Source organism: Lagopus muta, chromosome 6 (assembly GCF_023343835.1).
Source record: "Lagopus muta isolate bLagMut1 chromosome 6, bLagMut1 primary, whole genome shotgun sequence".
Taxonomy (NCBI): domain Eukaryota; kingdom Metazoa; phylum Chordata; class Aves; order Galliformes; family Phasianidae; genus Lagopus; species Lagopus muta.
Genome location: NC_064438.1, coordinates 24,716,643 through 24,734,051, shown reverse-complemented (window position 1 = coordinate 24,734,051; position 17,409 = coordinate 24,716,643). Strand labels below are relative to the sequence as shown.

Here is a 17,409-nt window from a genome sequence, read left to right as displayed (position 1 = left end):
CACTTGCACAACTGCCCCTTCTGACTTCCACAGTGGTCTGTCCTCTGGGGTCTCAGCTGTACGTCAGCTCACTTTTAGTTGGATTTTATTTTGACATTGCTATGAGGTGAGGAAGTCCAGTATGATAGGCATACATTATATATATCAAGCAAGAAATATCTTTATTTGCTGAAGATGTGTGTTATTTCAGGATATATTCATTTAGTCTGATAAAAATGCCATTTCTATAGAAACAATTGATAAAGCAAACAACCAAGAGGAAATCCCATGCTAACTGTTAAGAGCCAACATAATGCCTAGCCCTAGCAGATGCACTGCTAGAGATGAGTAAATACTTTGCTGTTTTGGGCTTTTAAAATATGTAACCTCTTCCCCTCACATGGTTAAATCAATTCACATAGAACATGGATCCATGCTTTTTATTGGTGAGCACACGGAGGTTTGCTTTAAAATATCTTTGCTTTACATAGCCCTAGGAATCCAAGCAGCCTACAATCAGTGAGGTGCTTTTGTCACAGACAATGCTTTTGTGCTTCCACTCAGCAGGTAGGCCAGAGAACTGCAGAAAAAGCCACCCAAAGTTCTATGGGTGGATCACTGTCTCTCCTTTTCTACTGTGCTCTCCCATCAGCTAGAGAGCTGCCATTGATTACTCACAATCCAGTTCTCACACATGCACATTTCTTCAGGAACACACATCCTTTTTTTTTATTGCCACTTGAAACTCCTGCTGTGCTTTGCTGTGTGTGCTTCCCTGCTTTGCTGGTTTGGGCTCTGACTCTTCCATCTGGATTCCTGTGGAGAACAGTGTTGATGTGCGCTGCAACCACTAATCTGAGGAACAATATATTACTGTCCCTTCTAAGCTCAAGGCTCAGACCCTTGCAGAATTGAACCTACAGCACAAATAGCAACTTGCTGCTGAATGTTTCTCCCATCAGTCTCAACTCCTTCTTACAAAGAAGAATTTGCAAGGTATTGAATCTCGGATCTATTCTGACTTATCATCAATCCTCCAGTCCCAGGCAAACCTGTGCACTTCCCACCACTCTGCTCTTCAGCTACTCTGTTCCTGACTTTATTCTCTGTCTTCTTGAAACTAATTTTTAGGATAACCTGTCTCCTTGGCCGTCTGCTTCTTAGGCAACTCATTGTAATATGCACCTTCTCTGCAACACATACTGTTGCAATTACATGTTTACTCTCTCTAATCTCACTAAGGCCACTGCCATATTGTCTTCGTTGTTATGATCCCTTCCATTTTACAGTTCAATGAGAAAGCATTTGGTTGTAGACTCTCATGCTTCTGTGCTTTAGAAGACCAAAAACATCTACCAGAGAGTCACATACAGCTTTTTGCTTGTGGCAAGCACAAAGAAAGGAGTGAGGAAGAATATTAGGGCTTGTGACAAAACTGATGAACTTTTAAATTAAATCTCACAAAACAGCTCTCCTTAAGTGAAGAATGTTTGAGTTTACCTCCAGTGACTCTTACAGATGCTCTGGTGGGAATTTCCCTGCCAGAATAGGTTAGCAGATTCATGCAAGCGTGTAGATACTTATTATTTATAGGATAAATATGAAGATGCAGAAACATGATTTATTGATAGAGCATGAGCTATATATAGCACTATTAACTGTATTATTAAAACAAAAGGTAAATAATTAATGGAAGGAAGAAAAGATACATAAAGCACAGTCAGTCTTGACAGGAAGTATTCCTGTCTTGCAGTAATTAAGATTAAATATATTTGGAGCACATTTTTTATATCTTTCTGACAAAAAAGATTATTTGCTTACTTTGTATACCCGTAAGAATCACTGTGTGTGGCTGCAGAACTTGTGCAGCCAATGTGAGCAAAATTGGAGAGGAGGGAAATGCTTACAGCTACTCAGTTTGATCACCACTCTACGCTCAGGATAGAATTACCACCTGTGCATATTGACCAGTTACACCTGGTAAACCCTCGGTTTAGTTTCAGATTAGATACAACTAGTTTTTCTAAATCCAGTTCTGCCCATTCACGTGACAAGTACTGCAGAAAAGTACAGGCTTACTTCAGCAGAAAGCAAGAAACGAAGTTAAGTTTTTTATTAGAATCTGAGAATTACCCAAGCAAAGCAAAATTCTCCTAGCAACTGTTTACATATCTCATATACACGTTTCTTGAGTTCAAGAGGAAAAGATGATGAGCAGATCAGCCCTAAGAACAGTAACTCAGACAGGGCCTGTGATGTCTCAGGCCATCTACTTTGTTGAATTGATTCTGTTCAAGATACATACGGTCAAATATCCTGTAACAATATCAGGATATATATTTTCTCACTGGACATACAGTAACTTATTTACATCATTTCCAAACTAACACTGTTAGCAAGGTCAAAGTGACCTTACAAATAGTTATTAAATTCCCTGGAACCAGAACAGCTCAACCTCATAAGCGGCTGTCCAACAGTCTACACAGTCTCAACACTTAATTGGAAAACATTCCAGTGCAACCAGTGCCAAAGCTTTCCTGTCTTATTACCAAGTAACAGAACCCAAATGTCTTTCTAAGGCCCAAGGCAAATCATTCCTAAGTTCAGTACCAGCAAACACTCAGAGTTGGAAAGGTCTATTCTCACCAGCGCTTGTGCCAAACTCTTCAGTAAAATCAATGCCCTCTTGTCTTGTCTAAAGATAAACAGTGCAATAAACTAAAATTTAAGTTCCACCTTTTGCTTCAGACAAAGATTTTAAAGCAACACTACACAAACTTTACTGAGCCACAAGTGATAGTGCACAAAAGCCAACAATGCACCAAAGGGAATATTAAACTTGTCACTTCCAGACACCAGTCCTGTGAATCCACAGAATCCCATTGCTATCAGCAGCATCAGACGGTTCCATGGAAAAGGTTTATAGGAACTGCTGCTCTTAAGTTTTAACTACAAGAAACTTGATCAATTATTTCAAAGTGCATCTTACATCCCAAACCAGCAGAATGTGGAATGACAAAACTAAGTGCAAGATGGTGGCAGGAGGGAAACAATTGATTTCAGTGAAATGGAGAATTGGACCTCATGTTTCTCAGTCACTGCTATTCCAGAATAGAACAGATATGACTTCGATTTCAGTTCCTTAGGGAGTGCAAAGCAGAGTTCTACCATCTGATGAACTGCAGCCCGGCAGGGCAGTACCAGGGAAGCACTCTAAACCCTCTTGAGGCTCTCTTCTGATAATCTCCAAATGTAATTTAGAGTGGATCTATTTATTCCTCCTGCCAGGACCACCTATAAGCACCAGTAGTAACTGCTCAAACACTCGTGCCAGAATCAGGCAGAAAAATGTCTGCTCAAAAGGACAGAAATGGGCTCACTCTTGGCTATTTAGTTGGTCTAACTGGGCATCATCAAGTGTTTTTGGTGGTTCCTACCTTAAGAAGTTCTTAATGATCTAAAGCAGGACAGCCTTCAAATTCACCATCTCAGGAACAGTATTGCTCATCAAAAGACTCACAGCTGACAGAGATATTTTTGCCCAGCATTTTCACAGAAAATTTCCACTTTGTATGAGTTCATCACTGGTTTGCTGCCACTGCTGCAAAGCTGGTTGTCTTTTGATAGGATTATGATTTATCCTAATTTCTATGGAGATTTAAGTGTCAAAATTGTGTCTGCCAACAGTTTTGCTGTAGCATCTAACACCGTCTTCTGAAGGGATAAAAAGACTGATGAGGACGTGTCACCCCTTACAGTACCACAGCACTCATGGCAAGTCCTCCCCATGCAGCTGGCCCACCTGACTCAGGATCTCCAGTCTACACACAGGTTAAAAAGCTGAAAGGTGGCCAAGCACCAATGCTTCTGGTAGGTACAACTGCTCTCCAGCAGTTTTTAATAGAAGCTGACGTGTATGAATAATAAATGAATATTCAGACATGAATAATAAATTATTGCTCCATTTATATAGCTTTGTGTATCCCTTCTCCTGAAACACCACCACTCTCGAGCACACAAACACCTCTTAATAACGAGAAGGCGCAGATGACACATTTACAGAGATGGCTTTCTGTATGTGTGGGCACACGTTTCCAGGAGCGAGAGTCCTGTAATTACACCTGAGGCGGGACGTGCCTTTGGACCGCACAAACCAAGACGGATTTAGGGGAAATACTTCAGCGATGAGACCCCTTATCCACCATGCGCCACGCCGGAGCACACGCAGCCACATCTCCTCCCCGGGCAGCAGAGATACGGCACGGCCCGCTAGCCGCGTATCGGAGCTCCTGCGCGGGGGACGAGGGCACAACGCGCCAGCACCGCCGCTGAGGGCAAGGAAAATGGCGGCGCCCCGCCCCAGCCTGCGGAGGGAAGCGCGGGCGGAAGTGGCCGCGGAAGTAGCGCTGCGGCGCAGAGCGGAAGTGTTGGCGGGGAGCGGCGCGGGCCGGGTGCAGGTGAGTGGTGCCCGGGGCCGGCCCGCGCACTGGGCTGTAGCGGCTCCGTGGGCCTCGGGACCGCTTCTCGGGCCTGTCTTCGCCTCAGCCGCTCCGCGGCCCCGTCGGACCGATGTCCCGACTGCCCCGAACGCTGGCTGCTGCGGGGTCCCGCTCTAACGGCCCTCTTCAGGTGCGCTGTTAGGGCCTGGCTCAGCTCTAGAGGCGTGAGGGCACTTTGCCTCCTCAGCTTGGTAATAGCAAGTGTTGTTACAGGCCTGCTTTGAGCCGTGCCGTGTGATGCTTTCACTGGCTGATAACCTAGAGCGGAGAAATTGTGCCTTTCTCTTGACAACTGGGCTGCCTCGGTGAGGCTGAGGTGTGACTGCTTCTCGCTTTAGTTCTGTATGTCAGCCAGCGAGGTCTGAGGTGTAAACCAGAAATACATTGACTGGGGGCACCGGTATGGTAGCAGGATTTCTTCTTTGACCCAAACCTGATTTCTTTTGTAAAAGAATGCAGACTTGGATGTTGAATGCAAGTTAGGCTTGAAAATGGGGGTAAAAACTGGAAGAGAATGTCCAATTTAGATTGGACATTAGGAAGAAAATTGTTACAGCAAGGGTGGTGAGGCACTGGCACAGATTGCCCAGAGATGCAATCCCTGTGCCCCATTCCTGGAGACATTCATGGTCACTGTGGACCGGGCTTTGAGCACCTGATGGAGCTGTAGGTGTCCCTGTTCATTGCAGGGGAGTTGGACTAGATGGACTTCAAGGGTCTCTTCCTACTCAAATGATTCTGTGACAAGAAGATGACAACATTTAGAAATTGGCAGAATTCTTAGATGAATCTTTGTTTTTACATATAGTTGCTGCTTTTCCTTCTTTAACCCTTTCAGGTTCATAGCTGTTGTGATTTAAATTATTCTCATGGGCTGTAGATCTCTACTGCTGCAGAAGGAGAAATGCATTGTAAATTCAGATGATCTAAAGAAAATAAAAATCAATGTTATAGTGGCTTATATCAAGTAAGTGCATTTTTCTGTAGCCTGGTGGCAAATGTCAAAGTTCTTTTGCTGAAGTGTAGTAGCACTTAGCTCTGAACAAAGCTATGCTTGATTCTTGTGTTGCCTTACATCTGCTGAGGGTAGTGGCAGGGATGGATAACATGTTTCTCAGGAGCTTAAATGCTGCTCCAGGAGAACCAGAGGTATTATACCTCTTTGTGTTTTTGTAAAGTAAGTACAGTCTTTTGTGATGCACTGGTGATGCATTCATTTATGGGAGAGCCCCTTACTGCCCTAATTGGCTTTCATCCTCAGGGTGAAGCTTTAGCTGAAATTGGTTAATCCAAGTGTGTCTTGGCAGTTGAAACAAGCTGTTGCTTTGTTGCCCTCTGTGTTTTTACACCATTTTTTAGTTCAACCTCAACCAGTTTCCAGCTGTATTTGTAAAACTATCTGCAGGACTGGCAGGCTTTTTAACGACTGTATCTGTGGGCAGTCCAAAGCATATCAGAAAAGTATATTTTGAGATTCTTAGTACAGACAGAGAATATAGCAGCAAATGATTGCGTGTCTGGTGCATGTAGGTGCTCGTGGTCTTTTCACTGCATTTCTGACCCCTTGCAGACCTCTCTAGGACAGCATCCCCCTGGGCTGCGTGTCAGCTAGGTGATGGTTCCTTTAGACAAACAGCTTTTGTTCACTTAGCTTTTAAATGGCAGGCTTCAAGATTGGAGGTAACCAAACTGCATAGAGGTGGCATCAGTGCTGCTGATCAGTACTGGTAGTTATTTTTCTTACATGTTTTCTTGGAGTGCTGATGGATAAGAATTGCTCTTTATGATGGCCAGGTAAGTGTTCCTAATATTTTTTAATGGTCTTTGGTGGGTATGGAAACAGGTACTATTAGAAAGAAAACTATTTTCCTTACGTTTTTTTTAGCATTCAAGTACAATTTGAACAATTTCTCTCTTGTTGGACTGTAGAAGAATCAAGTCAGAGGCCTTGGTTTTATTAAATTTCTAGACCCAGTTAGAACATGGAAATTGCACATTTAAGTCTTCTATCTATTTGCTACACCAAAGTAGTTGCCACCTCTGTATTACCATCTTATAACAACTTAGTTTTGGATGACTTTCTAACCTCTTAGGCAGCGACCGCAAAATTGTCTTCTTGTGACTAACAATTCTCAAGACAAATGAAAGCAGTTCCAAGCTCCAATTTATTTCTGAGTAATGTAATATGTGGAGACTCAGACAACTGTGTACGTGTGTCCCAGTGTGGAAGAATCCTATCACAGAAAGGTTAGGAGCACACTTTACTTATAACTAGGCGTTTTGCGTCTGCTAATCCTACTGTCATTGTCCTCCTTTTGTCTTTGAAGCCCAGGATGACAGGGTATGAAACACTTGCCTTTTGATGCATGTGCTGCTGCTTAGGTGTATCAAAGAAGGACTTATCAACAGAAGTATGACCATAGCAGCCCCTGTTATGGCAGGCAGCTCCATAAATAAACAGCAAGTGCAGGTGCTTATACTTGGAGTACAAAAAAGGGAGCCATCTGCAGGAGCTGCAATTTTTGCTGTGTGTTTTGAGGGGAACTAGGATTCAAAGGAGTGTTTTTGCCTTTTCAGCATCAGTCAGAACTGTGGTGACATCCCAGGTGTTTTTGCTATGTTTTGAGGCAAGATATCAGCATGCTCCAATCCCATCCTGCTCTGAAGTTGCCCCTCACTGGTGAGGATGTTCCACAGCTGTCCTTGATGGTGTTGACAGAGAATTAAGGCATTTTCTCTGTAGGCTGGAGAGAATTTTATGGTTCAGAGGGCATGGGGGAGTTCCCTTGCTGCTATCTGTGCCATATGTATGCTTGGTGTAAATGGAGGTTGTTGTTCTGGGACTCTTGAGCTGACAGTTTTCATTAAGGCCAGTGTGGTGAGATGTCTGATTTTGAGTAACTAACTCATGGTGCTGGCATCACATGAAGAGGTCTCTTTCTGCAGTAATGAGTGCTGAAGTGAATGGAATCCCTGGAAACTCAAAGCCTTGGAAAATTCACTTCAAGTTGGTGCACAAAGCTCTTAAATCTGTATGCTTTAAATTCATTTTTTTGCACAAAAATTGGGAGAGAAAAAAAAGATTTTCAACAGGTCTCGTGTTGTCATTGGTTTTGCTTGAAAGCCTTGATTTTAAAAAAAAAAAAAAAAAAAAAAAAAAAAAGAAAAAAGAAAAAAAAAAAATCACCAAAAAGCTCTAAAACAAAAGAATACAAAACTATGAAACTGCCCAGATCTCTCTTAGTTTAGCGTTGATGGAGTGAGCAGCCCCATATCTAACTGAGGCTGATTAAGAATGGGATCACTAAAATTGGTATAAACGTTCCAAGCATTGGTCATAAATACTGCATGAGGGAGGTAATTCTTGTGTCTATCAGCATCCTTCCCAGAAGATATCTTCCCACATTCTTCACAATGAAAGATGATATTAGCACAAGACAAACAAAACATTGGTTTCAGGGCAGGCTGGGTCTTCGTGGGAGTTTGGTCTGAGATTAAAACAGAGATTCACTTTGAAGCTTTGCATTTTGTCATGTGTACAGCCTGTCCACATGGTGGATGATCATAGTTTTAAAAATCCACATCCATTTCCCTTTCCAATCTAACAGTAAATCATCGCTGAGTCCTGATGGTCTTTTAAACGTAGAAGAGATCAAATATGTACAAAATACTTCAAAATACCATGTGTGGGAGGGTGTCAAGTCTGCAGCATTAGTGGTGATCAGTGATTCAATTAGCATGAAATGTATTTGCAAACACTTTACTTGCTGTGTATGAGAGATGGATTGATGGTCCTGGGCTCTGGGAATGAGAGATGGAGAGTAAATTTGCAAGTATTTTCATGGTCGGTAGACAAGAGGTGGAAGAGTTGTCTTCCTCGTACGTTCTGATATGCACCAAGATACAGCTGTTTATAAATACTACCCCCGGCTTTCAACCCAGAACTGGTCTGAGCAGTGAATGGAAATGCTTGGAAATAGCATACCAGCATACCTCCTACCAGGATAAAGACAGTGAAACAGAGTGAACTAAAGCTGAAGTACTAAATAGGGAAGAAACGCTTTTTTTTTTTTCCTTCTTTTTTTTTTTTTCAGTTGGGAGGTTAGAAAGAGAAGAGGAGCTATAGTATTCTGTATGGAGTATTCTGTCCACATCTACATGAACAGACCCTTGCATCCTGACTGAGATGTTTACACTGGGATATTGAGAAAACAACAGTGTGGTGGAGGGAAGAGATTTACATGACACTGCATCTCTGACATTCTTGTTTGGTGCTGATTCTGGAGAAAGTTAAATCTACTGCCTTAGTGTAAGTACTTCTGTGGCTTTGCAAATCCAAGGCCTGTGGTTGGCATTCTGACAGTGATACACTTGTTGGCTTGCTTCTTGCTGGCTGGGTGCTACTCTGCTCCCAGCTGGATGGTAGAACAGGTGTTGTCTTGCCTAGTAGCACATTGTTTAGCAGTAAAGAACCAGTAAACTGTTTGTTTGGGATGCTGGTACAATTAGTTGTGTCCTGGGGTGGTCGTGAGGGGCAGCTGCGGTATATACAGAAAGAGCAGAGCAGGACAAAAGTGAGTTGTTTTCCCTTATTACTTCTATCCTCTCCCTAGGAAAGCCAGTTCTGTGACCAGTTTTCCTTGTGTTCAGTAGATTCCATGTGAATGGTAAGTGGGATCAGCCCACAAAAACAAGACGACAAGATGTTCTCCAGACCAAAGCCTGGGGAGTCCGAAGCAGACCTGATACACTTTCAAAACCAGTTCCTGGCAGCCAGAGCTTCACCTGCAGTGAAGATTGTGAAGAAAGCAGACAAGAGGAAGGGAGAGGAAAGGAACACAGATACTGAGAGACCCCAGCTACAGGACAGCAAGGATGTGGTCATGCTGGACGGTAATTTCCCTTGTGGGGTTCTTTCATAATTACATGTATTTTTTTCTGTCTCTTTCAGTGTTCCTCTTTGCTTGCCCCCATCACCTCTCTCAACTTGCTTTTTCCCCTGCGTGTGTCTTCCCTGCAATATTATTTATTCTTAGCCTCATTTGAAAATGCACATGTCCAATATTGGTACCTCTGGTAGAGCCACCTTTCCAACACACTGCCTTCAACCCATGTATCAGCTGTCTGCAGTACTCCAACAATCCCACTGCAGGAGGTATTTCCTGTAATTTGCACTCGTTCAATTCCTGAGTGCTTATTTTACCACCTAGCCAGATCCTGCTCTTAGTGTCTCTGAGATTCAACTCTGCTAACAGTTCCAGCCAGCAGGCTATCTTGATAAGCCTCCTTCCTGTGTTTTTCTTTTCCTTCAGCAGCAGTAACTGTAACACTTGTCATGCACTTAATAGTTTCAAAAACTCAATATTGTTTCTTAAAAGCAACAATTTAAATCTTACAGTGCTTGTTTCCAGGTAAGAAAATATGATCCCTGTTTATGAGCAGTGAAAAGGAGGCCTTGACTTGCTCCTGATCATGCTAATCATTCACTTGGAGCTGTCAGTGGGAGTGTGCTTTTCTGTGAGCACAAACTGCAAGGATACAATTTTTTTCTTGTATAGTTTTTTGCCTCTTCCTTTAATATTTGAAGTCAGTCCTGAATATACTTTCTCACTTACGCAGCCCTTTGAAATGGCCTTGATGCCAAAACATAAATAATAAAGCTCTTAGGCATATTGCTCTCCAATGCTCAGCACAAGTCAGAGATGAAACTTGCATAATTGTCTTACTGCTTCTTTATCTTGTTTATTTCTTATCAGAGCAATAATATGTGCTGTTGAAGACTGTTTGGTCTGGTGCCTATTGTGCAGTAGTTATATATGAGTAACTTGGATCTTTTTTCCTTTTTATATTTTTTCTTTCCCCTCCACAGATTTTCCTGATATTCTCCCTGCTTTAACTCCTGGTCCTCCAAAAAAGTCCAAAATCAAAAGTGCCTGTGTCCACTTTGATGATGAAGATCCAGAGGAAAGACTAGAGAATCATGATCAACACATTACAGCAGTCTTCAGCAAAATCATTGTACGTCTAACTTTTATGTGATGTGTATTTTGAATGCTGTGAATTGAGCGGTGGCAGGGATGTAGAGTTCTGTTTCTGCTTTTATCTCTGCAACATGATGAAGCAGTAGTAGCACAATAAACCAGTGTCCTGTAGCATTCTTGGGGAAAATTCCGAGTATATTTTTGCTGTCAGTTAAACATGGGTTTGAACCTGCTCTCCAGTTCAGACTGCCCACAGGTCATGCTGCTTGCGTGCAGCTGGGTGCTCTAGTATGAATTTGAGTGAAATTCCGATTCTCTAGTGTGGTGTTCTTGTTGCTATGTGCTGGCCCAGATTTCCTTTTATCTGAGTTTTCTGATAGTCAGTGGAGCTGGCAGCACAGCCTTTTGGAAAATAGCTTCACTTTGGCTCTAAGCAAGCACAAGGTGTTCTGAATCTGATGGCTACATAGAATAATCTTGCAAACTGCTGAGCTGAGAGCTTAGTCTACTCTCAGCAAAATGGTACAAACATGTCTGGCTATTGTGGTGGTTTTGAGTTGGATTTTTTTGATGCAGGAACGAGACACAAGTGCAGAAGCAGTGACCATGCCAGTGCCCACTGGAGACCCATTTCCAAGGATATTTCACCGTTCTGAGATAAAAAGTGAGGTAAGAGCAGGACCAGCTGTTCTATGCTGTCTTCATTAACTATTCAAACTTTCCCACAACAAAAGGCAATGCATGGTGAGTGGTAGGACTCAGAATGCATGACTTAGCATGCTGGAGATGAGAAGCTGGCTCAGCATCTTCATGGCATTGCCTTCTTAGTATAGGAGAAAGTTCTCTTACAGAACTGCCATCAAATAGGTAGTCTATACCCTTGTATAATCAATGAATATTAAGATGTTATAATTATGAAATAAACAAGAGAGTTAGGCGAAGCAGATTATAATAACACAAAGAGAATAGATAGGACACTTAACCCATATCCTGAGCTTGCTTATGAAACTCCAGCAGAGTGGTTCTCCAGAAGAGATCATTTCCCACTGGCAGTCAGCTCTAAAATGGGTCTAGGAGAGGTGTAGCCAGGCTCCACCCCTTCCGGCAGCACAGGTGAATTGCCTTCACCTCTGCTCCCTGGCTGACTCATGGCTCACCTCAGGTGTTCAATCAGAGGTTCAGGCTGTGATTCAGCAGTTCCCATACAACCCTACAGTTAAATAATACTGGAATCCTTTCAGGTTAGGAAAAAAGGCAATCTCCTTCACTTAACTTAAGCAGTAAATTTGAAGTAGGTTCAAATCTGCCCTGTTGTTTTTTGCTTTTCTTTGAGGAACAATCTCAGTGAATCTCAGTCTCAGCCCACCAGATTTGCATAAGTCTGTTCTTACTCAAGTTGCCTCTGATTCCTCCTGGAATGACACTTGAATGCAGTTGCATGGATTATCTTTTACAGTGTCTTGCATTTTGAGAAAACATTTGTTCTAAGGCTGTAAAACTGAAACCTATGGCTGCTGTTGTCAGAATAGTTGCTGTAATAGCAAGAACTGCTAGCTGAGTGGGAATCAAATGCTGGAAATTGAATGTCATTGATAGCTGCAGTTGCTTTGAAAAAAGAGTATAGTTTGAAGGACAACTCTTGAGAGGAAAAAGTAGTACTTTTTAAAGCTACCAATTCTGTTTACCTGATGCAGGAGTGTACGAAGTAGCCATTAAATGTTAAGACTGCCTTTTAAACTTCTTCTCTGGACTGGGGATATGCAATAGACTTTTTGCTCGGTGTGCTTTGGATTTCCTGTGTATTAAGCTGTTCAGAGCCTTGGTCTTCTATTGCTTAGGCAAGCAGCACAATAATTTAGTCAGGATTATTGTAGCACCACTTGCCCATTTCTTACTGTGTAAATCTTTTCACCCTGGTGCTCTCTAATCACCTTATAAGAAGCCTTTTCCAAGCATGTGGTGAGCACAGTACAGTACTGCTCCATTTATCCTCAGAAATGCAAAGTATTCATCTATGTGGGGTTTCTAAGCAGCAGGAGATCTGGAACTGTTATGTTTGGTGATATTTTAGGTATACTTTCCTGGCCTCAATTCACTTACGATTAATCATCTTTTCTCTCTAGGTAGCAAAAACATTCATATGTTTTGTCTCTGTTCTAGCATTAAAATATTAAAATAGAATAGCATACATACAGAAGAGGGCAGGTGGCTGCCAGTAGCTTCTCCCATGTCACATCCCAAAGTGTTTTTTGAAAATGTCTTTAGGATCAGATCTATACACTTGTTAATGCCAGGTGTGTGGGGGAGTCTGAAGGAGAGTGGTGACACACAGCTTCCTTGTTTGCAGGTGAAGGTGGGATCTGGAAGAAAAAGCATCTTTGCACAAAAGATGGCAGCAAGAAGAGCTGCTGAAAAGCCAGCAACAGCTCCCTCTGCTGAGTGCACTCAAATAGCATCAGCTTCTCTGGACGTTCTTAATCCTGAGGGATCAGCAGAAGAGGCACCAGAGGCTAACTCCAGCAATGGGGATAGTAAGTGGAGAAGGTTCTGCTTATGCAGCCTACTATATTTCCATAGCTTTAGTAACTGTTACATTACTGCACCTAGTCTTTAAATCAGAGAAGCACTATTGTCCTTAGTTCAGAAACTGTGTTCACTTGGAAGATCTGTAATATGGCAAGGATTTGAAATGGCCAGAGATCCAAATTAAAATTGTAGAGATAGAGTAGCTTTATCACTCTTTTTTGTTGTTGTTTTTACACAGGGTCAAATAGATTTCTTTTTCAAGTCTTTTGCCCTCCTTTTCCTTTGTCACATGTAAAGTATTTCTTGTTTTATCAGTAGTTTCTGCAATTTTTGGAGGAGGATTCATCTTGTGCATGACCTCTGATGCAGGTCCTCATTCTTACCTACCTAGAAATTGAAAGCTCAATCTTCCATCACTCACTGCTGTGCTGTGAGACTGTCACATTGCTCCATAAGGAATGCTGTGAGGCAGCACTGATGAGTCAGTGCCACCTCCAGCAGTTATTTATCTGACAGCACTGTGACAAGGAAAGATGAAACCAATTCAAGTGGTACTGGCATCTCTAGGTGTGCAGGTGTCTTGGGCAGTCTTATCTGCTTAGGACCAACATATGTCTGTCTTTTTCCCTGACATCCTCTTTTTCACATTGGAACGGATGCCAGATGTCGTCTGAAGGTGTTCACCATCTGAGTAAGGTTTCTGTTTATGCTGACCCCTCTCAGAATTGGTAAGAAAACCCTGAATCGTGCTGTGTGTGCACAAATCCACCATTCAGGTCCATTACTGTGTTTGCTATGTACCCTGTTACAATTGTGCACATGTACTACCGTCTGAGAAATCCTTTGAGAAGCAATAGTCCTCTGGCTCTGACCCTCTTGAAGTCAGAGAACACTGGTAGATGTATTAATACAACTGAGGGATCAGCAAATTATGTGTCCTCTTCTGCAAGATTGCTGGAGAAGAGTTTTTGAGAGAGGATTGCTAGAAGCCACAGAAGAAGAATAGCCATATTTCTTGTAGTGCCTGGTAACAATCAGGTGAGTTGCTGAATGGTAAAAAGTTTAGTGAATCTCTTACCAGACCTTTCTGTCTTCTCACTTCTTTTTGTTCAGTATGCAAGACAACTGCTGTGGAAATGACATCAGACCTTAGTGCTGATTGAACAAAAGTTGATGTTTTCATGGGCTGGTTTAGGGTCACAGGGGTTATCCAGGTTGCTATGTGGAGCATGTGAAAACCCAAACAAAACAATATGTAGAATAAAGCTACAAAGACAAGTCCTTGTACAGTGGGCCAGCAAGAGAGTCTGGCTCAGTTTGACCAGAGGAACATGTTATCCTACTGCTATGGTTAAATTAAATGACTTGATTTTGTTCAGAGTAGGAGAAATATCTGCCCTTCTGCAGCTTCTGCTGTGTTTAACTTTTAAAGTGAATACAGAAAGTTGCTAGAAGAAAGCTTGCCTGTTTTGGGAGTGGATTCTGTATCACACTGGAAACTGGGTTACACAGTACTTTTCATTCTCTTTCTTGCTCAGCAGATACCAGTTCAGGTCTTCTTGGGCAGAGAAGGAAGCTAACTCAAAATAATATCCTGATTTGTGAATTATGCGTGAATTTACCTTTTGTTGCTTTGCTTTAAAGAAACAAAATATTTTCTTTTCTGTCCCTCTCCAACTCCTAAAGAAACAAGAAAGAAATGGTGTTTTATTGATACATGCGATGAAAACCTGAAAGCCCAGATCACTTAATTTTGTTTCCAGATAAGCTTCTTTGCACACTTTTTAATTTGGCTTCTAAGGTTTCAGTGCAGGCTTGCTAATGACAAAATCTAAATGAGCTCATAATGCTGTCGAGACTTAGTGACTAACTGCTTTATTTGCTGGATCTTTCAGATAAAGCTGATGACGTTTTCATCTCTCAGCGGCCTTGTATCATAACGGGAGAGGGTCTTGGATGTCAAAAGAGTGAGCAGGAAGCTCAGGCTATTCATGAAGAGAATTTAGAGAAACTACAGTCCATGTCCCAGGAAGAGATCCTGAAGGAGCAGGAAAGGCTTCTGGCTCAGCTAGGTATGTGCTTCTTGGAGTGAATTCTCCTAGAAGTATGAAAGCTTACTGTACACATTGGTGTCTTGAAACTTCAACAAATTTACAGGTCAAAGTTGGGAGCTTAGGATGACTAGTCATTGCATATGGAGATAGCTAAACCTCCATCTCATATCTGTATCATTGTGAATAAGAATCAAGTGTGAAGAAATCTGAGAGGAAGCTTAGTTGAAGAATGTCCCGTCTCGCCTTTGCTGTGGAATAAGATGGTCCATGCACACAGTTACTTTGCACATCTGATACCTGGCTACATGTATGTGTATTGAGGACCTAAAAGATAATTCTCTGAAGCAGATAAGAAAGGTTGCCATAGTATGCCAAAAAATGCCAAAAATTATTGCCATTTAACTTCACTAATTATAACAATGGCGTGTGTATGAAAAATATATTGTTTTTGCGCTTTCATTTTATGACTGATCTGTGACCTTTGCTCCTTGTCTGTACTACTCAATCACTAACAGATTGTAGTGAGGCAAACACTTGGAGTTTAAAAAGGAAAGGGTATATACTAATTTTTTTTCAATTAGTAGACCTCAGCTTATGTGCTGAACATAAACAGTTAAATGCCTCATTTGAAAACAAGTGACAGTTGGCAGAGAAGAAGGGGTTTGTGGAATGGGATTCAAAAGACTAAAACGCAAATGGCAGGACGTAGATGTATCTGTAGATGTTTTAGGTATTTTGAGGCTGACACTTATCTGTCCGTCTCTTTGTCAATATTTGCAGATCCCAGTTTAGTTGCTTTCTTAAAGTCACGACGCAGTGGTAATGTAGGCCAGAAAAACGAAATAAAAATGGAACAGAACAGACCGGAGGAGTTTGTGGAATCTCTGACTGTGCCTCAGTGCGGTGTAGGAACGTCACTTTCCATGCAGGAGTCAGGTCTGGAAGAATCTGGAAGGAGGGATGAAAATATGAAAATGGAAATCACAGGTAAGACACGTAGTACATATCGTTAATGTTCTGAACGTAAATGTAAGGTTTTTTATGGTGTTTGCATCGACCCAGATTAGAGTTCTGTGGAATTGTTAATTTGTTAATTATCCGAATCAGAATTTGATCATGATATTTAAAGATTTTTGAGTTCGAGGAAGAGCATTCTTGTTTCTAGCTGAGCTCTGGATTAGAAGGATGATGCACTACATAATGGAGGTGGTGAGCCATGCAGTGAGAGGTCTTGCTTTATTTTGGAAACTTGTTCTGAGATCACTTGAAGGAAAATGTGTTTTAAAAGTAAGCATCATTGCTGTTCTCGTTTAGTCATGTAAGCAGAGAAATAGAAGAGCGTGATATTCAAGCAGCACTTGATTCTCACTAATTTCTTTCCACTGGGACAGTTGGTGGGTCGATCTCCCTGAAAAGACTGGCTGTTGTGCTCACAGGATAGCATGGAGATGACAGCCCATTAAATAGCTCACATGGCACGTTTGTCTTAATGTGAGACTGCTCCTGGTGGCTCCACTGTGTGGCTTGTATTGCAGAGCCCATGCAAACATTTCCAAAGGTTATGGTTCTTTCTTTTGTGTGCTGTGGATGGAAGGAGATGCTGACTTATTGAGAGTTCTGCTCTTTCAGAAGAATCGTACAGAGCTGTTGCATTTTACAATGATGTTCGAATACTCAATTTTACCTTGTATATTTTGATGATAGAAGAGTGGTGATGTATCTAAAAGAATGAAGATGTGGAAGTTTGTAGATGGGAATCTTTATCTTTGCCATCCAACTGGCAAGAGACCTGAGTGTGTCTGTATGCTCACTTTGATATCAGAATTGCATTCACTGAGGCTTGCATGCCTGTGAATCTCCACGTTATTCACGTCTCTTATTTTCCTTACTAAATGACACAAGGAGTCTTTGCTGAGTTACTAGAGGAGGATTTTACCTCTTGCTTAATTAACTACTTGTAAGTATCGACTTACTTCAGTTGTGCTAAGGAAGCCTGCACTGATGCTTTGTTGCATCTGCAGTTTCTATGCTTATGTGAGAAGAAAGCTGCTTTCTTGCAGTTAGCTACAACAGTCCTTGTGTTCTTCATGACAGACCAAAGAAGCATTTACCCCTCATGTTTCTCTTATTGTTGCTTTCTTCTTTGGGTTTTTTTCTGGGAGTTGGACTCGATGATCTCTGGAAGTCCCTTCCAACCCCTACAATTCTGTGATTCTGGGATTCTTTCCTTAGTGGTAATATTAGGCTGCCACTCACATCTTCCAGAACACTTTTGTTTGTAGCGTGTGTGAAAGAAGCATCTCTCCTTTATTAGCATGCTTTTCTTCCAATTTCATGTTAATCTTTGGCTGTCTTCATCTCTTGATTCTC

At 41.8% G+C, this 17,409-nt stretch overlaps 1 protein-coding gene across 10 annotated transcripts in view; it reads left to right on the top strand.

Moving 5' to 3' along the window:
• The first annotated feature begins 4,306 nt into the window (after positions 1-4,306).
• RPAP1 (RNA polymerase II associated protein 1) overlaps positions 4,307-17,409 on the top strand; it is a 38,934-nt gene continuing 25,831 nt past the window's right edge. For 4 of the 10 annotated variants that reach the window (XM_048949984.1, XM_048949983.1, XM_048949982.1 and 1 more), the window contains exons 1-8: positions 4,380-4,608; positions 8,573-8,787; positions 9,129-9,371; positions 10,348-10,496; positions 11,036-11,128; positions 12,807-12,990; positions 14,881-15,057; positions 15,820-16,026. In XM_048949984.1, the coding sequence (XP_048805941.1) occupies positions 9,143-9,371; positions 10,348-10,496; positions 11,036-11,128; positions 12,807-12,990; positions 14,881-15,057; positions 15,820-16,026 (1,039 nt within the window). In that variant the 5' untranslated portion in view covers positions 4,380-4,608; positions 8,573-8,787; positions 9,129-9,142. Of the gene's footprint in view, positions 4,609-8,572; positions 8,788-9,128; positions 9,372-10,347; positions 10,497-11,035; positions 11,129-12,806; positions 12,991-14,880; positions 15,058-15,819; positions 16,027-17,409 lie in introns of all 10 variants that reach the window. The other 6 variants (XM_048949977.1, XM_048949986.1, XM_048949978.1 and 3 more) reach the window with 6 other exon arrangements.